At 48.1% G+C, this 20,671-nt stretch overlaps 1 protein-coding gene across 2 annotated transcripts; it reads right to left on the reverse strand.

The window, feature by feature from the left end:
- Positions 1 to 1,246: 1,246 nt before the first annotated feature.
- LOC125355193 (NADH-cytochrome b5 reductase-like) lies at positions 1,247 to 20,502 on the reverse strand. 2 transcript variants are annotated; one of them, XM_048351387.1, is made up of 8 exons: positions 20,008 to 20,502; positions 18,649 to 18,943; positions 15,565 to 15,713; positions 12,867 to 12,954; positions 9,784 to 9,888; positions 7,215 to 7,418; positions 2,751 to 2,905; positions 1,247 to 1,755 (listed from the first exon to the last, which is right to left on the reverse strand). In XM_048351387.1, exons 2-8 carry the CDS (start codon positions 18,880 to 18,882, stop codon positions 1,680 to 1,682), a joined length of 1,011 nt encoding a protein of 336 aa, XP_048207344.1. In that variant the 5' UTR covers positions 18,883 to 18,943; positions 20,008 to 20,502; the 3' UTR covers positions 1,247 to 1,679. The 2 variants fall into 2 exon arrangements, with proteins under 2 accessions (XP_048207344.1, XP_048207343.1); XM_048351386.1 differs by having other exon boundaries at positions 1,247 to 1,882.
- Positions 20,503 to 20,671: the final 169 nt, after the last annotated feature.

Genomic DNA, 20,671 nt, shown 5'->3' on the forward strand with positions numbered 1-20,671 from the left:
CTCTGTGTGTCAGGAGTGGAGCGGAGTGGAGGGACTGGGTCTGGGAGATCAATAGCAGCAATGCTGAAGAGGTAAGACCTGAACTGCGGAACTCATGGCCTTTGCCACTAAAGCCTCTTGGTAGCACTCCCCCAGGCCCTTTGGTAGCTATCATCTTAGCTCTGGATCAAGACTTGTGTGGCTCACATAACTGTTTCCCCAACTGTTCACGAACTGATCACTGTTCACGAACTGAGCAGGGTTTGCTTCCTAATGCCCTGGGTTCACGTTTGACTCGTGAGTCTTCCTTCCCTTCGGCAGCCTCACAAGTGATGTCACCCCAGCATCATGCCCCCCTACCCAGTCTGCACACGGCCCTTGTCAGGAGAAATGAGAGGAACGGGGGAGGTGACAGGAACCTCATCCCAATCCCAAGAGGGCTGTCCTCATATGTCCTGACCAGTCCTCGTCTGGGACTCACTTATACCCTGGAGTACAGCATCAGCCACGAGTTTCCAAGTGTGGCAGTAGTAATTTGGGTTTCTTGGCACCAAGAGCATGACTGGGTCCTTCCTCACCATGATAAGTGATCCCCACCAGAGGCCAGACTATAGGTCCTATATGGATGAGGGAAGGGGAGGACTATCTGTTCTAGGACAAGAGGAAGGATGGTCAGTTACCTCTGTGGCCTCCTCTATTGTCTAGACATCAAATATCTAAAATGGTACAGAGAGACATGCAAGAATCACCCCAGACTCTCCAGCCCTTAGTGGGAAACCCTCCATCCCCCATTACTGATGAGAGCATTGCTTTGTTAGCCTGCATTCTCAGTGCAGAGGCATGGCCTGCCCCCGCCCCAGGCCAACACCCTGACCTCCACTCTCCTAGCACAACACAGAACCACATATGAGCTTTCCTTCTGCCCAAGTGGGGAGTGTCCCAGGAGAAAGGCAGCATCGGCCTCATTTGTGTTGTTTCTTTGGTGTCTAGAACAGTCTGGTTCATCACAGTACATACTCTTGGGCCCTGAACATCTGGGAGTAGAATCAATAGAACCCATTATTAGAAAGCAATGAGGGCCAAGAGAGCAGGAGGATGACACAGATCCCAGAGGCCCTGATGGAGGGAAAGTATCTTGGCCAAGTCACAGGCCAGGCGGGGGAAGCTCAAAGTACTTGTTTGGGAGTTCTGGCTCTCAGTCAGGGCCTTCTATTCTCACACTGTTAAGGAAGATGCCTGAGAAATCTAGTTAAACAAAAGGAAACACTTTTTGACTTGTGATTTCAGAGCATTTAATGTGCCCACATGCATGGGGTTCTTGGAGCCCATGTCCTGTAGCAGGATATGAAAACCCTGCCAGTTTGAAGCCTCTGTTCTCTCCCTGAGCTTACTGTGACTCTTTAGAGACCATGGCACAGGTAGGATTTTCATGGGACTTTGGGGGTGGGGCAGGAACAATCCTTCCTGACAAATCAAAATCACTCCAAGTTTCAATATGTAAATGGGGTAAAAACCTGCTTGGTGGAAGGGGAAATGGAAGTCCTTCTGGCCATCCCTTCACTGTTGCCACTCAGCAAGGATCCCTAGTGCCCGTGGAGCCCTGTCTGAAATCCATGGTACAGACAGGAGTGGGGATTGAAGTGTGGCTTCTGCTGCTGTCACAGCTCCACCTTGGGTGAGTCATGCAGCCTCACTGGGCCTCAGTCTCCTAGGTAGACAATAGATCTGGACCATCTGGCAGGCTGGACTTGCAGCTTTGCTTTGAGGACAGCAATTCTATGATTATAAAAGTCTAATTCTTAGGGTTTCACGGCTCTCTGAGTCCAACATTCCACTGCTGAGTATTCCAAGTCTGGGACTGCCTGCAGTCTGCCTGTGCTGGCGCAGCACACTGGGGCCCAGGCTGTGAAAAGCAGAATTCATTAACTGCAGAGCACTGCCCAGGGGCACAGGTTCCCTGGAGAGGGCATGCCCTGTGCAGGATGGAGGAGGTAGGGTGGGGGGGCTGGGTGGACCTGAATTGGCAACCACTCAGTGGGCAGAGCTGGGAGAGGGACCCAGGTCTCCAGACTCCTGCTCTATCTTTAGATCTCCATAGCAACCGTCACCAGGGCACCGAGCTGAAGGCATGGGCTGAGCTGCCTGCTTGGTAGAGGGAGGGGCCTGGGCCTCCCATGTTTCTTCTTTTGCTGGAGAAAAAACTCTAGCCTGGCTGCCTGAGCCAAGAAAAGGAGACGGAGAGGGAAGCTGTTTGCAGCAGGAAAGGCTTGAGGCCAATAGACAGATAATCCGGGGCAAGTCCTTGCTCTGAAAATACAGCCAGGTCATAGAGCCCAAGGCCTTCAGCATGTCAGGCTCCTGGCATTGAAGTAAAATGCTTCTTCAGAGAGTTCTGAGTCGCTCCTGGGGTCATTCCCTAAACACTTAAGGAGTGCATAAACCGAGAGGAGGAGCCCCTAACAGGCTCCCTGATTGGAGGGATGCAGGAAGCTTCTCCCCACTTCTACGACCCAACGCCTATGCCTCGTGAGTGCAGTGGACTTGGCTTGCTAGAAAAGGCCTTCCTGGTTCCCAGGCTGGTTGCTGGCCTCCTTGGGGGTTCCTGTAGCCCCCTCCCTCCACACAGCAGGATGCCAGGAGGGAGTGACCCAACCTCGTGGACCAGTTCCAAAGACGAAGACACTTGTTGGAGGTCATCTGGCAACTTAGCAGCAGGGCCAGGTTAGAAGAGGAAGTAGGACTCCTCAGTCAGGCCTGCACCCAGCAAGCACCTGGCCATGTCCTTAGTAAACTTAGGTGAGCCGCAGACCAATGCAAATGGCTTCTTTCGGCAGCAGCCCACCAGTTCTTCAACCAGGTCCTGGCCCAGGTGGCCAAAGTGGGTCTTCTCACGGTAACTCCAGGGAAGCTGCTCTGGAGAGTTCTCCTGGGAAGGCAAGAAAGAGCAGAGGTGGTGACTGGGGGAATCCCCAGAATTCCTAAAGCCACTGCTGTGACAAATGAGGAAACTGAGGTAAGGGGAAAGCCAACCTTCACCAAAGCCTTCCTTGGGCCAAGTTCCCATCACCTGCCCAGCAACAGCTAGAGTTGTCTCCTCCCAGAGCAGGTAAGGCACAGGGAGGACAGGTGAACAGATGCAGCAGTGATATTCATGTTGAAAATGAATCATACAACTTGTGGGTAGGGACAGGAAGAAAAAAATGGGAGAAAGCTAGGGAAGGGATGACATTTTACTCTTTACCTGGCTTATGTAGCTGTAACCCCTGTGTATATCACCTTTATAATAACAATTAAAAGGTAAAATTTGAAATTAAAAAAGATTTCAATGTTATATGCACTTTTTTTTTGCCAGTCCTGGGGCTTGAACTCAGGACCTGAGCACTGTCCCTGGCTTCTTTTTGCTCAAGGCTTAGCACTCTACCACTTGAGCCAGTGCCACTTCTGGCTTTTTCTATGTATGTGGTACTGAGGAATCAAACCCAGGACTTCATGTATGTTAGTCAAGCACTCTACCACTAGACCATATTCCCAGCCCTATATGCACTCTTTGGCAAATGCTTCTTGAGTACTCACTCCATGCCAGGCCCTGTGCTAGGTAGGCACTGGGGACAGGAAAGTTACTCAGAAGATGAGGCTCCAGGTCTTGCTCTGGCTGCCTGTCAGGTCCCAGGGAGCAGCGCCGTCTCTACACATGGACTGGGCTCACTGGACACTGTGGGACCCCTTCCTCTGCTCTCCAGCGTCCATTCAAGCTTTATTCCTCAGGGTCACAAAGTGAAAGCTCTACTTTGCTGAATGGAAGAACTTTTACTATTTTAAGTGAGCATTTTTAAAAGGAGTATGAGAAGTATCTCATGCAAAGGTCCTGCTGCTCTGTGTCCTCTCTGTCCATTGCCTGTCCTCTCTGTGTCTTCTTGCTAGGTGGCTGAGTCTAGTTGTTGTTAAATTGTTTTCATTGTTAGAAAGGTGACATGCAGAAGAGTTACAGTTATGTAAGTCAGGTAAAGAGTACATTTCTTTTTGGGCAATGTCACCCTTAAGTAAACATTTTTTAAGAGTACATAAGTACATTAAGTGCATGTAGCCGAAGAACTTTGTGAGGGAAGAACACATGGACTCAGCATACGGATGAGCAAACAGTGGAGCAGGACTGTCACCCTAGTGTTATGAGGAAGGCTGCTAGTCCCAGGCTAAGGAGATGGAATGCAGGTAGGAGGTAGAGTGGGAATATTCCCTCTGCTGATCTCCTGAGCTATGGGACAGGGCACAGACGTGGAAGTTCCTGCCAGTAAACCACAGTGATAGAGGAAAGCCCCAGGGGCTTCAGAAATAGAGGCCTCCAGTCTCACATGTCTAGGGCCTTGAAGCCCTCCTCAGACACTGCCTGGTCCCCCTTTCCCTCCCCCTCTCTCTAGCTCTCCAGTGCTGACAATGGGTTCCTCTCTGATGACCTGGATTTCTCTCTGCTCTTCACTACCACTTGGTGTCCTCAAGGGCCCACTAACCTTCCCACTGGGGTGGGATGGGTTCCAGAAGCCCCACCCCAACTGTGTAACTCCAAGATGCACTGGTTGCTGCTCAGGTTAGGATGGGGCCCCATGAGTAACTGCAGTGGAGGCAGGACAGTGACAGAGGAGCTGGGGCTGTGAGAGCAAAACTCCAGCAGCAAGCCAAGGTTCCTGGACAGCTTCTAGGCTGGACTTCCACCTCAGCAGGGGAAGGAGGAGCAGGTGTGAGGAGAGTCAGGGAAAACGCTCCCGGCAGGGGGCAGCAGGAGCAAAGATCTAGTGGGCAGAAAGCACAGCACACTGGTACCTGCAGTGACAGGACACAGATGCAGGGAAGGCGGGCCAGGGGGCAGGCTGTAGAGGTTGGCAGGTCCCATGGACTTGGACAAGATCCTAAGAGCAATGGGGAGCCAGGGAAGGGCTGGAAGCAGGCTGGTGGTGTGGTCAGATGTGTCCTTCCAGCAGCAGGATAAAGGACAAATTGGCAAGGATGGCAGAAGCAGGAAGCCCTTGAGGACACTGTTATCAGAACTCAAGTGGGGGAGGAAGCATCCTGAGTGGAGGGCATGTGGACAGAAGAAACCACTACAGTCACCCCCTTTCACCACCATGCCACTGACACTGGCCCACTCACCTGCCCAACCAGCCTCGGTCACCATCACAGCCTTTTACCCCAGGGCTGAAGGTGAACTTTAATACAATGCCACTTGCTCTAGAAGTGCTCTTCTCTCATCCCAAACTTTTCCTGGGTCCTGACGGGCCTCCAGCACCCTGGATATCCTCCAGCAGGAGTGCCGTGCTGTTTCATTGAGAGAATCATTTCTGAGCGGCACTGCTTGGATTCATACCCAGCTCTCCACAGGCTAGCTGTGCTACTTTGTTCTTTTTTTTTTTTTTTTTTTTTTTTACCAGTCCTGGGGCTTGAACTTGGGGCCTGGGCACTGTCCCTGGCTTCTTTTTGCTCAAGGCCAGTACTCTGCCACTTGAGCTACAGTGACACTTCCAACTTTTTGGTGATGAATTGGAGATACGAGCCTCATGGACTTTTCTGCCCAGGCTAGCTTCAAACTGTGATCTGTAGAACTCTACCTCCTGAGTGTAAGGTCCGCCCGGAGAGGGCTCAATGCAGATGCCCCCCACCTACTTAAGTCTCCACCCAGTTGCCAGGCTAACCTGCATAACTGGAGGCAGTTACCTCCCCCTTCCCTGAGGTCACATCCTAATCCACCTGGCCACACCACCTGCCCCTGCCCTAGATAAGAGCAGGGGGTGGACCCTCTCCTCCAGCCATGCATCATCTTGGCCACCGGCCAGCAGTTCAGTAATAAACTTTCTCTCCTGCCTGAATACCACGTGGCGTTCTCCTTTATTGGCTACTTACTTTAATAACCTAACACTAAGTAGCTATGATTACAGGTGTGATCTACTAGTGCCAGGCATTTCTTTGTTCTTAATCTTTCCATGCCTCAGTTTCCCCACCAATATGAGGGGCACAATGGCAGTACAAGTCTTAGGAGATTGTGGTGGGATTAAATGAGTTAATACACACTTGTGCTTAAATGATGCTAGGCAAAGAGAAGTGCTCATTGAAGGGGAACGTGGTCAGCCATCCCTGTGGCTGTTGCCCCATACACAGCAGAGTGTCTAGAGGGCAGGGAGTGGACATCTTCGTGTTTGTGTATCTGGCACCTGGGGCACAGAGGGAAGGGAAAGCTGGCTGGCTGGTAGCCATGGTGTTTCTGCCAGTTGCCTGCCCTCTTGCCACTGTCCTGGCCCAGGCTCTTGGGCAGAGCTGACATGCTTCTAGCTGGTAGCTTGCCCTTCCCCCTCAGGCTGCTCACTGGCCGCCTGCTTCATGCCCCTGCCATGGGCACTTCCTACAGCTGCTAAAGCTCACCAAGTAGGACCCTCCCTATGTTCTTGGTGGAGTATTTGTGCCCATGGACAGACCTGCAGCCATTGGCCCCAAGGGAGTTCAAGAACTCAGGATTGGGAGAGAGATCCACTTTCCTGACCCTTGCATCTACCTTGTTGAGGACTCCATGAACTGTCCTCACAGAGGACATGGAGGAGGGAGATAGCCACAGTACAGGTTAAGAGGGCTAACCCTGAGCAATAAGGAATGGTGTGTGTGTGGGGGGGGGGGGGTGTCATCAGGAGACCTAGCTCCAGAGGGTGTAGGAAAAAGAAGTAAAGCTACAGACTCCAGGGAGACAGATCAGAGGTAGTAGAGGGCTCCCACACAGTGACCCCAGGAGGAGGGAAGGAAAGGTCACTGTAATGAGGAAGGGGCTTTCAGCTAAAGCATCTGCAGCTTGACGAGTCTGATAAAAGCTGTCCAGCTGGGGGAATAAACCGAGGTAGCAGGGATCCACTACATAGAGTGAGCTTAGGCAGTTCTTGATGGGGCCCCTCCAGAGCCCAGCACCGTGCTAAACACCAAGAGGAGAGCTACTCACCTGGTCCTGGCCGCCAGGACCTTAAGAGGCTGCAATTTGTTCTGATTCCACATTCAGGCTCCAGTCCACAGGGCTGGTTAGGCCCCTTGGAGCTCAGGAACACAGTACAGCATGACACACAAACCCAACACCTCTCTGAGCTCTCTCCCTCCTCTGTGTAATGAACATGGTAACACCTGCAGCAGGCATGGGAAGAGCATGAGGTGAAGAGACCACAGCTGCTCCTTGGACTGGAGGCAAGGGGACTGAAGCATCTCAGGGAACTCACCTGGCTGAGTACAAAGACAGTTCGGACATTCCAGAATCGGCTCTGCTCCTGGAGGAAGGTTTTCAGGTAGATGCCCTCAAAGGTCTTGAAGCAGCAGACCAGGGTAACAAAGGTCTCATCATCTGCATTGTCTGTGATGCTCTGGAGGATGGGTACCATGGGGGCCAGGCCTGTGCCGGCAGCCAACATGAGGAGCTCACCATGCTGGGGAGTAGAATGGGGAGAATGGGTGGATTGGGGGCTCACTTCCCCACTTAAGGTCTTCTCTTGGGCTTGCCTGAGCTCAAGAGCAGTGTCTCTCCCAGGTGTCCCACCCTTCAATGCTTCTTTCTGCCTGCTCTCGGAGGCCATCTTGTCTTGTGAAGGGATCCTGAGGGAAATCTGTGCAACAGACTAGGGAAATTTGAGGCAGAAGGGGAGCCTAACGTAGACTAGCCAAGCTTGTAGGGGATTTGGCTCTGTGTGTGTGTGTGTGTGTGTGTGTGTGTGTGTGTATGTGTGTGTGTGTGTGTGTGTGTGTGTATTTGCCAGGCCTGGGGCTTGAATTCGGGGCCTGGGTGCTGTCTTGGAGATTTTTTTGCTCAAGACTAGCCCTCTACCCCTTGAACCACAGCTCTACTTCTGGCTTTTTTGGTGATTAACTGGAGATAGAAGTCTCATGGTCTTTCCTGTCTGGGCTAGCTTTGAACTGTGATCCTTAGATCTCAGCCTCTTGAGTAGCTAGGATTATAGGCTTGAGCCACTGGCACCCGGCCTTGGCTGTCTTTCAAAGTACTCCAAGGACTTTGCTTACTGGGAATTCACTACCTCTCATGGCTGCTTGCTTTTTGTAGGCCAACTGTTCTTGCCAGGGAGGTCTTCCCACCCCCTGCTCTACTGAAAATTGCTCCCATACAAGCCTTGTCCATACCCAACTCCATTCTAACCCTGCTCTCTGGGCTGCTTCCTCTGTCCCCAGTAGAGCATGAGGCCCTGGCCTCCCTCTCAGAATCACACAAATGGTGATGATGATGTTAATGATGACGATAACACATAAGCACATTTACAGCACCTATGTGCATGCTCCAGTCTTAGCATGTGCTATGTGTGACTCGTTCAGTATTCCTGACAGTGCTCGGGTGATTCTCTCACCTTACCCACACACGTGTGTCTAGGATAGTGCTCTTCTGCAGCATTCTCCTGGTACTAGCCATGCTCAGCCTGGCTGTGTTCCCCATGCCTTTGAGAGCAGAGTAGGGGAGTTGTTCCTGTTTCCTCCTGGCCTAGAGTGGACACTGTGGGGCCAAGAAGACCCCTCTGGATGCCTTGTACACATCCACAAATCACATAGAAGCCCCATGTTTCTCATCTAGGGGGTGCAATCACTCGGCTCAGTGGTACTCGGTCACTGAAGTACACCCCATCCTTGATAGTATCACTCTACACATACACACATATATGAGTGTGTATGTGCACGTGTTTGCATATACCCCCATGCAGGGAAGAGGGCTTGGGAGAATACCAAGGTAGTAAGACTGATGTGTCTAGAGAGATGCCCTGCAGATGTTTTTTGTTTTCTCCTATCTCTAACTGCTGATTTCTTTTTGGTAGTGAACATGCATTGCATTTGTAATGAGGGGAAAAGAACCAATAAAAGCTATTTTAAAATTAAACCCAAAGAATGGTATGCAAGCATGAATCATTCTTTTCCATTTGTTTTTGTTTTGCTTTGTTTTCCTAATTATAAAGATAATGGGTGCTTATTGCAGATAATTTGGAAAGTATAATGAAGAAAATAAAAATCACCCATAATTTTACCACCTAGAGCTGCTAACATTTCATTAAATTTTCCTTTCCTTATTTTTTCTGTGAATTTTAAGTTAGTTTTTCAACCTATGTATATTCATAGTATATACCTAGTGTTTGTCACTTGATCTTATGGTGTAAATATGTAGCATCATTTATAAGCACAACTTTAAAATTCAGGATAATATTTTATCTAGTACCTATAATCCTGCATACAGGTTCTTTGTTGTTGGATATTCAGTTGTTTCCATTTTTTTCCTCTAGTATAAATAAAGACACCATGAATATGTACAAGAGTCAGCATTTTGAATTATTTCCACAGAATAGATTTCCAAAAGTAGAACTATTAGGCTAAAGGGTCTAAAGACACTTACACACTCTTGGCATATCTTCGCAAACTGCTTGCCAGGTGAGTACCAAATAATTTCTGCTTGGGATCTTGACCATGCCATAAAGAAAAGGGCAAGAGCTTTATGAGTGACCCCTGAGCGGGGGCTGGACTGTATTTAGTCTCATAAGGGGGAGGTACAACTAGAACAGCATCTGAGGGACAGAAGGTATCAGTCTTAAAGTCAAGAGCAACCATTGCTAGTGCTCGAATGTGGTAGATTCTATTTGTTAGTGCCTTTTCCATTTCTTCCTGTGACTAACCTCAAGGATACTCTGGGGATTGGGTTTAAGCTTAGGAAATGGCACAGTGAGCTCCTGTGGCCTGGAACAGTAGAATCACAGTTCTGAAGGACAAGCAGGGGGAGTTTTTAAGACTGAGGACACTGGCACTGACCTTGTTCGGTTGATAAAAGAAGCTTCCAAAAGGTCCTCGCCAGAAAGCTGTGCCTCCTACTCTCCAGGTCTCCACATACTGGGACATCAGCCCAGTCTTATAGCACTGGAATCAAAGACAGAGAACACTTAGAGGAAGAAAAATGACCCCTGGCCAGACCACACTGCGTGGAGCTCTTCCTACATGCTCAGTGCTTCCTGTGCATGAGTTCATCTTGTCCTCCCATCATGCAGGCTGGTATTGTCACTCTCAGTTTTCAGATTATCCAGATGTTTACATTCCAGGAGATGACAAAACTTGGATGAGAAGCTATAGGCCCTACAGCCTTCCCCAGAGTCTCAAACCACAGGGACCATGTAGGTAAAAAATCAAGGGAAGAGTTGGGTATGACTAAGGGCAGTTAGCACTCAGTGCTGGAGACAATAAGGAGTGGTGGGGACTGTGACGGATGGCCGGGAGAGGGGGGGGGGCAGGGCAGGGAGGAATAGGAAGCCACTTCAGAGTTTCTAGTCTACAGTATGTGGAGCTGATGTTACCAAGACTTCTGATTTTCCAAGAGTAGAAATCCCTACTTTTATTTAACATCTCCCATTTCTGAAATATCAGCAATTAAATCTGTGAAACACTATAGGCCTAAACCAAGTAGATTTGTACTCTGGATTCAGTTTGCAGGCTACTTGCTTATTGGGGAGCTACATCTCAGGCACAAGGCAGAGATTGTTTAATACCCAGTGAGAAGAGAAAGGGCCAAGGACCCTCGAGAGGCTCAGAATCTGCTAAGGATGGCTTCCTGGAGGAGGATGCATTTGAGACAGGCTTTGAAGGATGAGCAAGATCAAATTCCCTGGGAATGGAAGCTCAAGTATAGCTGGGACTCAGGGTATCACATCAGGGGTAAGACAGCTCAGGTCTTGTTTTGGGAGGGACATGTGGCCATGGTGAGATGGGGTGAGAGGAAGCACCGACAGACCTGACTAGACGATCTGACTACAATCTGAGTCTAGCCAGGCTGGAAGGAGACATGAGGCTTTGGTGCCCAGATCTGCTTTTGAGTGCCCATAGCTACCTCTGATATCATCCTGACTTGGTGCACTCCATCTGTACAAGGCAAGGGGAGTCTTCGGCTGGGAGGAAGCCTTCTGTTTCACTCCTGCTTTGTTACAGGTTGTGCCTTGAGGACACTTTGGTTTTTGGCACCAGTCTTGGGGAAGCACAGCTGTGGGTGGCTCAAGCAGCCCTAAGGCACAGACAGCACCAAGGAGAAGGAAAAGATTCTTCTGCATTTCCAGCAGCCACACAGAGCCTGGCCTGGAGTAAATGTACAATACACACTTAGAAACACAAATGACATGGAACTTTTGTCCTACTGGGGCTCATACTGCCTGAGGGGTCTTTGAACTTTGATTTCTTCACCTGTAAAGCAGTGCTAATATCATCTACTTGTGGTGATGAACTGAAAGGCGACAAGAAAACAAAGATACAGAAGCAGTGCCAAGTGTCCCAGGTACTAGAGAATGGGGAGCCCCCCCCCACTTCCTGTCTGCATGGGAAGGTAAACCCCAGACCCCCTGCTGCCTTCCCAACTGGCAAAGACATTTCCGGCTCTTCCCAGCCAGCGGCTTAGGGATAATGAGGTACCTCTCTAAAGAGAGGCTTTCCAGCAAACGAAGGAGAAAATCAGCCTTACAGCTGGGAGGGATCCAGCTGCTCTGGAGGGCTGTCTCCGGCTTATCCTCTCAGCAGAAACACACCCAGACAAGCAGCGCAGGGAAGCGGGCCATTTGGAGAGGATTTGTGGAATCTCCCAGACAAACATTCTCATGCAGAAGGGAGCCCATCCAGGCTTATGTGTGACGGGGTAAACAGTCGGGCTCCGCAGGAAGGCAAGCAGGGAAGGTGGGGGCCAGAGACCGCACTGGGGTCTTTGAGCTGAGGGCTAGGGCTCATCACCCTGCAGCACTTCTAACTAGCTGTGGACCATGGGTCCTTCGGGGCTTGTCTGTTCATCAGTGAGATAAGATAATAATGCATGGCTGCCTCATAAGGGGTCACTATGTGAGAGGTCTTTATCCACATTGGTGCTGCCCAGGATTCATTTGGGAAATGATGGTTGAGAGCTACATACTCGATACTGTTCTTGCTGGAGGTAGAACCAGCAGGTTCATGTACAACAACACAATTATTCTTTCTACACAACTAGGCCTTGATGACTTTGTGTGTTTATAGCCTAGTCCTTGGGTCTCTGGAGCATTAGGTATTCAACTTACATTGTTTACCCTATTTCTACCCACTTGTCTATCCTTATGGCTGCTCCACAAGCACTCTTGCCTCCTGCCACTCAAGCCAGGTACACTTCCCGGAAGTCTTGTTCTGTCTGGCTATGTTCCCACAGCCTGAAGTGTTATTCCCTGCTACCATTAATTGTTTTCTTTTCTTCAAGAGGTGAGGTCAGATTAGCTTGGTCCACAGAGTCTTCATGTCCCACCTTCCATATGACTTCCTCAACCTATATCCTGCCTCCCGTGTCAGGATCAAAGACTTACTGCCCCCACCCATGCCTTTTTTGCTATGCTGTTTCCAGCACCCAGCTTCCTTCCCACGGTCCCCCTCATTCCCCACCCCTTAAACACACAGTATGAGCATGCAGCTCTGCTTTGCAGTCTACATTCCTGCAGCCCAGCTGCCTCCTGTCTGGGCATCTCTCCCTCATGCTAAGAATCGGATCCCATCACTTTGGGCAGTTCTTAATGGGCAGGCAAGGTGTCTGGCTCACTTCAGGATCCCGGCCCAACACACAGTAGGTGTGGGGACTTGTTCCCTTCCCCAGCCCAGCTCAGGCTCACTCTCTACCCAAGGACAGAAGGTGAAAAGAGAGAATTTCCCTAAGCTCCCACAGGAACATGACCCCCATAGGGGGTCTAGCAGCCCCCTCTCCAGTAGATAAGGCAAGGATGATCCTTTACCTGGCCTCACTGCTACGGGCAGTCTTCTCCCATGCCAACATTCCCTATTCCAACCACATTGGCAATAGAGGTACAAGTCCATGGCACTTTGGAGCTAGCTTCCTCCAAGAGTCAACTCACCTTGATTAAAACATCAAAGTATCCTTCTGCATTGGCAGGGCTGATGGGTGTATAGGCTCTCTGAATTTCTAAGTCATCTACTGTCCCTCTGAGAAGAAGAATACAGATGGTCAGTCATTCAATTAAAAACCCTTATCAGGCACTTTCTCTCAGTGAAGGTGGGATCCACTCTTCCCCAGAGGCCCTCATCAAGAGGCAGGCAAAATATTACAGAAGTAACCCTGGGTTCACCCACTGCCACATGCTTGTTATGAGCCCAGGCAGGTCATTTAATCCCTCAGCAGCACATCCAGAAAAATGGGGATGGCCATCCATGTCCTGATTGTATGGCTTCATTGGAATTGCTTAAAAAAATACACTGATGATATGCTTAGGGAACAATACTCTGGTTTGCCCTGACCTCTTCTCCACCACAGAATGATAAGGATAAAAGGAACTGCTAAGATTTATGAAATACTAACTACCATATCCAGTAGCATCAGAAGTGGAAGGATCCTCAAAGGGGCCCTGGTACAAAGCCCTGCCCTCTGCATTAATCACCACTACTACAATATCAAAACAGGGTCAAGGCTATCAGTCATCAGTAGCAATAACAGTCCTGTTGTGTTAATGCCTACTAGGCCTCCAGCATATTATATGCCTTATTTTAAACAATGACTCCAATGCATAATCTAATGCTCGGAGAAGGAAAGTCACTTGCACATCTAGAATTCAACCATAGCTCAGACTCCAACCTAGAATCTTCACCACTGCTCTTCTAAGGAAGCCAGGCATGGAAGTTCATACCTATCACCTCAGCATAGCATTCAGGAAGCAGAGGCAGAATGATCAGGACTTTGAGACTAGCCAGGGCTACACAGTAAGACCTTCTCTTAAACAAAAACAAGACACAACTGGGCGCCAGTGGCTCACAACTGTCTTCCTAGCTATTTAGGAGGCTCAGATCTGAGGATCATGGTTTGAAGTCAGCCTGGGCAGAAAAGTCTGTGAGACTCTTATCTCCAATTAATCACCAGAAAACTGGAAGTGGCACTGTGGTTCAAAAGCGGTAGAGCAGTAGCTTTGAGCAAAAAAGCTCAGGGTCAGTGCCTAGGCCCTAAGTTCAAGCCCCACAACTGAAGAAGAAAAAAACAAAACAAAACAAAACAAGAAAAGACAAAGCAAAACCCAAACAAAGAAACAAACAAAAACCAGGACTTCACAGGAGCACCAAAACACTCCTCTTCTGAGCCCACTGTGAAAAATGTGCTCTAAATTTTGTAGATTAAAAAGGTCCTGTTTCAATGTACTGAGCAAAATGGAAAGTTAAGAAATGCAAAGGAAACAAATGAGGAAATAAGGAACAGAACATATGGCATGGGTTAGATGCAAAGAACACCATGACATCTGCAGCACAGAGGTCAAACTGACATGCAATGAGTATCAAAGGATGAGCAAGCTGCTAACAGGTGAAAGTAGGGGTGGGAGTGGAAATCATTCCAGGTAGAAGCTTAGAGAAAGGACAATGTGGGTAAGTCAGGAGTTGGCAGGGGATTGTGAGGCAGAGACAAGGGGCACACGTGGAGTAGGGTGGGAGAACTTGGTGAGAGGGGTCAGAAGTATGTGCTAGGAATATCACTGGGGTAGTAAAAAGGAGGGAGTAGAGGGGCTATCCTAGAGATAGTGTGCTCTGGTTTTTCCAGGTCTATGGATGGAAGGCTGTGTGGCACTGTGGCCTGTGCTGTGGTTCCTCCTGCCACCTGAAAGTGAGCCTCAAGGACTGCCAACCAGGCTAGAAGCAATTGGAAACAAGCACCAGAGTCCCCTATGAGATCAATGGCCAGAGTTTGAGCAATAAGCAATACGCTCTCTCCTGGTTCCCACCTTGTCTTCTGGCTACACTTAGCTCTTCCCATAAGTTTCAAGATTTCCAATGCACAAATTTATGCCTTTCCCTCTTTTGAATGCACACATGCTCTCGAATGCCATCCAATAAGTACAGATGACTCTAGATCCATGTCCACAGCTCAGATCTCTCTTCTGGGCCTCAGGCCCCCCATAGCTGACTGTCTGGCAGACACTTGTACCAGACATCCAACAGAATCTTGTTCCTAACAAGGTGGTTCTGGGGATCAGGGTGGGAGTAGAGTGCCAAAATGGGCCAACAGGAACCTCAGAGGAGTGGTTGACTATAGTTCAATAGCTAAGAAGTCTGGGTTTGAATTCTACCTCTGTGATGTAGTAGCTCTGCGATATTGGCTAGCTCCTTATTCTCAGTGACAGTGACCTTTTACTTTTTGAAATCAAAGGGTGATAATGACATTAGGTTAAAAAGCATAGGCTCTAAAGCCAGACTGCTTGCCTTCAAATCCTAGCTCCAATACTTCCAAACTGTGTGACCCTGGGCAAAATCCTGAAGCTCTCTGACTTCAGTTTCCTCTGAGGAATGACAATGGCACCCACAACACAGGACTTTCTAAAGTTTAAATGAGCTCATGCATATAAAGCACACATACCTGGGCTTTTGTATGTGCTATTATTATTTATCACAAAAACACATTACTGAGCTTCATCCCAAGAACCCTCTGGGTCACGTTACTATGTCTACCTTGAAGGTGACAAGGAGTCCTAAGGGAAGTCAAAATGCCCTAGGCTACCCAGCTGGCAAATGGTAAAGCAAGGCAGCAAACTTGGGTGCTCTCCCACTATCTGAGTGTACCGTAGGATGAGATGCTGGCCTGGCTGGAGGCCCAGCTGGCTGTTCCCAGGCAGTGAAAACCGGATGTGGTAGGTATCAGCGGTGAGTCTCTCCATGGCACTGATGCGGAAGGCCAAGAAGGTCTCTGGGCTCAGCTGGGAAGAGCAACTCTGCAACAGAGAGACCTGACAGCTGGAGGCCAGCCCAAGGACACACAGCATCCTTCCAATTTTCCCCAGTGAACTGTCAGCCAGTGAGTGTTCTGTGTGATAGATGGTCCCACTTTACTTCCTCAGGCTCTAGTGCAGGGCTCTTAACCTACTGGTAAAGGCCCAGACAACCCATCGGAAAGCCTCATTCTATCTCCCATGAATCAGCTCCCAGACTTTTCTTCCTTCTTCCCAGATCACTTGCTCCCTTCTATCTCTAAGACTTTAATGCTTAAGCAGTATCCTGTATCCAGAATACTTACTTCCAACACACAAAACATCTGCTCATCTTCCAACTTGCTAAATTCCAAGTCTACAGAGTGGAGAAGCTAATGAGACAATCTCATTCAATATCCTTCTATCACAGATAGGGAAGCTGAGGCTATGTGGTAATGACTTGCTTTATCCAAAGTCATCTGAGTCTTAGCTTATTGCCCTTACTTTTGTAACCTCTGCTATGCCTCCTGGGGAGACTTTTCTGGAAGCTATGATTCACATCTCTCTCTCTCTCCCTCTCCTATGAAATGCCCACATTGGATTCACCTGACCTACTCAGGTCAGGACACAGTGCAAAATTTGGAGCTTCAATTAACTTATGGTAGTGCTGACAGTGTCACAGTATTGACATACATTCTCAGGCTTAGTACCCAAGCCTTTGCCTCTATTCTATACCTTCATCTGGGTCAAGATAACCTTTTCCTCATCAGCCAGAACACCTGGGCCCTTCCTACCACAGCTTTCTGGGGCTCAGGAAAGAGTGCCAGACTGCGAGTCAGGAGTACTGAGCTTAGCTTTAGCTCAGTTGCTGCCCACCTGTGTGGACTTACACAGGTCATTTGATCCTCTAGGTGACAGTTTCCTAGTCTATAAAAAGGAGCCACAAATCCCAGATAACTTTACAGGGTATCATGAGGGTTCAAAGAGATAACAATGTAGGAGTATTTATACAATTTATATTTATAAAATACAAACTGCCAAGGAAATGTAAAATATTTTTCTATTGTTGCTGTTTCATTACAAGTTAAAATAAATTGACTATTAGGTTGAAATATACTATCTTTATTGAAATACGTTACTTTTCTGTTAGGTGATGACAGCTAGTACTTACTAAGCACCTACCATGTGCCCCGTGTTTTACATATTTATCCCTTAAAATCCTAACAGCAGCCTACAAACTAGGCATTACTTTTCACCATAGTTAGAACAGAAAACAGAGGTTTAGCAAACTAAAGTTACATATTTATCACCACACAAGTAACTGGCTGAATGGGACCTCAGCTCACTTCTTTGTTTTATAACCTTGTGGTTCCATTCCCTTTCTATAGCTGAGGTTTTAAGAGCTGGCATCCTGGCATGTTGACTTTATCATCCTCTTCCATGTGCTTAGAACACAGGACAATGGTACCCAGTAGACCCTCAAGAAATTCATTTATGGGCTGGGGATGTGGCCTAGTGGCAAGAGTGCTTGACTTGTATACATGAGGCCCTGGGTTCAATTCCCCAGCACCACATATACAGAAAATGGCCAGAAGTGGCGCTGTGGCCCAAGTGGCAGAGTGCTAGCCTTGAGCAAAAAGAAGCCAGGGACAGTGCTCAGGCCCTGAGTCCAAGGCCCAGGACTGGCAAAAAAAAAAAAGAAAAGAAAAGAAATTCATTTGTTCATTCAACAAATATTTATTGACTTCAATGCCAGGGCTTACCCAGGGGCTAAGGATAGAACTCTGAGCAAGGCAAAGCCCTCTTCTTTCACAGAACTTAGGCTTTACCAAGAAGATATAGATAATATCCATTTAAACAATTACATCTTGAAGGTGTCTGGCAGAACTGATAATTAATAAGAGAAATGTGATTTGAACAGATCAGAAAGAAATGAAGGGGCAAGCCAGGTGGAGGGGCAGTCAGTGAGACAGAGGAAACATGGATGGTTATGTGTATTTTCCAGTCCCTACCGAGGCCAGTGTGCTCCGGTCCCCATCTTTCAGTGGCAGAACTACAGGGAGACATTTAACAAAAATAGATACAAAGTTGGGCTTTGAAGAAACAACTGCATTTGTTAGGATGTATGGTCTAAGCTTTGGAACAACATAAATGACTATAAAGGGCTGCGCTTAGTTGGGGCTCCAACAATGGGGTGCACTTGGCCAGTGTGATAAGGAGGCCCAATGCACAGACAGAGGAAGTAATAGGAAGAAATGCCATCACACTACATGGTCAAGAGGAACAGGAGCAATAGGAAACCTGTTCTGAGGTAAAAGGCCAGGATAGGGACAGATTTAAAACTAGGAGTATGCAGTCTCAGAAGGAAAGGGTCCTCAGTTTCCCTGTCTATATAATATAGGTGTCGAACTCTATAGTGCTCTGATACCTATAATTATGAACTGTGAAAACTCTCAAGCAACACAAAGTAGGACTAAATTGCTTGGTCTAAACTGAAGTCTACTAGTTGAGAAAAGGAAGGAAAAATCAGGGCCAAAGAAGAAATAACATCCCCTATGGCCCGAGTATGTATGTGTACATATATATATATGCTATTTACTCTATGAATCAGTCTATGCCTATCTTGCTCACTCTCAAATCTTCAATAGCTTAGAGCTTGGTGTATAATGGTTACTCAATGGATAATTACATGAAATGTCAGGCTCTGTACTAAACATTACAAATGTTCAGTCCTATTTTATAGAAGGGAAAACTAGGGCGGAGGGAGGTTAATGGACTTTGCCTAAATAAAAGCCATATATCTGCTAAAATGTTTGCTCCAGGCCTGGATTTTAGTCCTGGATCTGTCTGTTTCCATTTTGTCCACTCTTTCTTCTCCCCTGTCCAAGGTACTCAGCAGAGGCGAGGTGATGTAGATTCTGTCACCCTGGGCCTCCAGTCTGAGGACCGACCTCCTTACCTGTGGCTGCTTCCCATTTAGCAGGCTCCTGTCATTGCTGGCTCGGGCTGCTTCCCACCTTGCTAGGTCTCGGTGATAGAGGTCAAAGACACAGGGTGAACAGCCACTGCCACAGCACTGGGAGGGCAAGGGCTCCACAGGCCGTAGCTGCAGCCAGTCTTCCTCAGCATCACCCACTATCCTTTCATCCATTGTCAGTGCGGTAAGAGCAGCTTGGGAAGGACAAATAGGCATTCTTCCCAGAGCAGTCTATGCTCTGTGAGGCCACAGGCACAGGCTCTTCTCCCTTGCCCACCTGGAAGGGAAACATGGAGGTTATAATCTAGTCTCCTTTATTCTTCATTCTCTTCAAAGCCTGCAAGTGGCAGGTTCTGGGGACAAGGATGGATCAACCACAGATCTACTGTTTGGCAAGGTGTGCTTACCACTCACTACTATTGCTTTTAGAAGGATAGTCCCTCAGTGTGAGATATCTTTAGCAGAGAAAGGGTTTGGCTTCAGAAAACTCTACCGCATATGAGTTCTACAACTTCAGGAAGGTTTAGAGGTGGGAGCCATGTGAGGGCAAGGATCATGTTTTATTCTTTCAGCATTTTCTTACCAAATACAGCTTTGTATATGGACGGCTCTTAAGGGAATGGTAGATACTTAGTCCCTTTATACATACAGGCTGGGAGCTAGGCACAGTGATAGGTGCTGAGAGACAATGCAGATGTACAAGGCAAGGTTCTCTAGCTTAAAAGACCTAGCATGATGTTATATCAATCCAATCCAATCCATTTCTACCACTTGCCCTGTACCAGATATATATCAGTAGTGGATAAGGTTTGGTCTATTTATGCCAGTTTCTTATTCCTTGTGACTCTGGGAGACTAATATAGAAGTTGGTCAAGCCAGTCATAAATTTTAAAGACATGGTTCATGCCATTCCTTCTTCCCAAGTCTATCTTTCCAGTCTAAGAGGCCAGGCCTTAACAGACATTATTGTTTCTGCCAGGATGCCTCTCCTTTACCCTTCGGGCTTTGACTAAAAGGTCATCTCCCCTTAGGGACACTCATTAAACCTTCCTTCTGTCATTCTTTCTCATGAACTCTATCTGATTCTATTATATGTTCATTAAACATAACACAACAAACAGGGATACAGCAGTAAAGAAATAGAAACCCCTGCACTCATGGGAAAGACCATCATAAAAATAAAAATGAAAAACATAGTATGACAATCTTAAATACAAGAGAAAAAGAAAACTAGGGAGAAGGGACAGGAAGTGTGTGTGCTGCTATTATTTGTTTACTCTGCTTGCATTCTGTCTGTGTCTCCAACTAAAACGTAAGCTCTACACCTCATGTTTTACTCACCAATGCCAACCTGGTGCTTAGCACAGCCGGGCATACAACAGCAGGTGTTGAACAAAGGTGTTGAGCAGCCTTCCGTGCTGAGGCCTTGCCTCCAGGAGGAGAAAAGAGAAATCCTTAGGAGCAGGAAGAGACTCGCTGTAGGCCCTGGGGAAGGGGTCTGCAGAACTCGCAGTTGCGTGCAGGGCTGGTTGTGGTGGACGGGGGCCGCCAAACTCTCAGGGCTGGCGGAGGGGAGGCCAGGAAGATCGGCCGTGGTGAGAAGTGGGTAGAAAGAAAACTTTTCCTGGACACTCACTCAGGAGCACGGAGCTGTACAGGGGCGCCCGCTAAGGTATTTCTATCGCTATTTTTACAGCAAGGTCCATTGAGAGCTCGTCCAAGCTCCGGCTGCTCTTAGCTGACAACGATGAATTAAGCTTAAGCTCCGTTTTGAGGCTTGGGAGTTCACCTGTCCTTCCTCAGTCCAAGCCTCTACCTTTCGTCTAAACTCCAGCCTTCCCTTCACGTCCTAACGTGAGGGTTTTTTCCCCCCGCCCCTCCCTTCGGGAGGCGGGGAGTGCTTAACAGATCTCACCAATAAGAAAATGAGAAAATCCTTAAGGGCGGAGCAGGCGAAAGATGTACTGAGTGTTATTGGTTAAAGTGTCTGCCACTCACGTACAGA

This window comes from Perognathus longimembris, chromosome 7 (genome assembly GCF_023159225.1).
Source record: "Perognathus longimembris pacificus isolate PPM17 chromosome 7, ASM2315922v1, whole genome shotgun sequence".
Classification (NCBI taxonomy): domain Eukaryota; kingdom Metazoa; phylum Chordata; class Mammalia; order Rodentia; family Heteromyidae; genus Perognathus; species Perognathus longimembris.

Excerpts from the sequence above, each read along its gene's own strand:
- LOC125355193 (XM_048351386.1), bottom strand. The coding sequence starts at position 18,882 with ATGCCTATTTGTCCTTCCCAAGCTGCTCTTACCGCACTGACAATGGAT. Across the intron at positions 7,419-9,783 it reads TCTTTTATCAACCGAACAAG|CATGGTGAGCTCCTCATGTT; the intron begins GTCAGTGCCAGT and ends TCTACTCCCCAG. Across the intron at positions 1,883-2,750 it reads TTTACTAAGGACATGGCCAG|CCTGGGCCCCAGTGTGCTGC; the intron begins GTGCTTGCTGGG and ends TGCTTTTCACAG.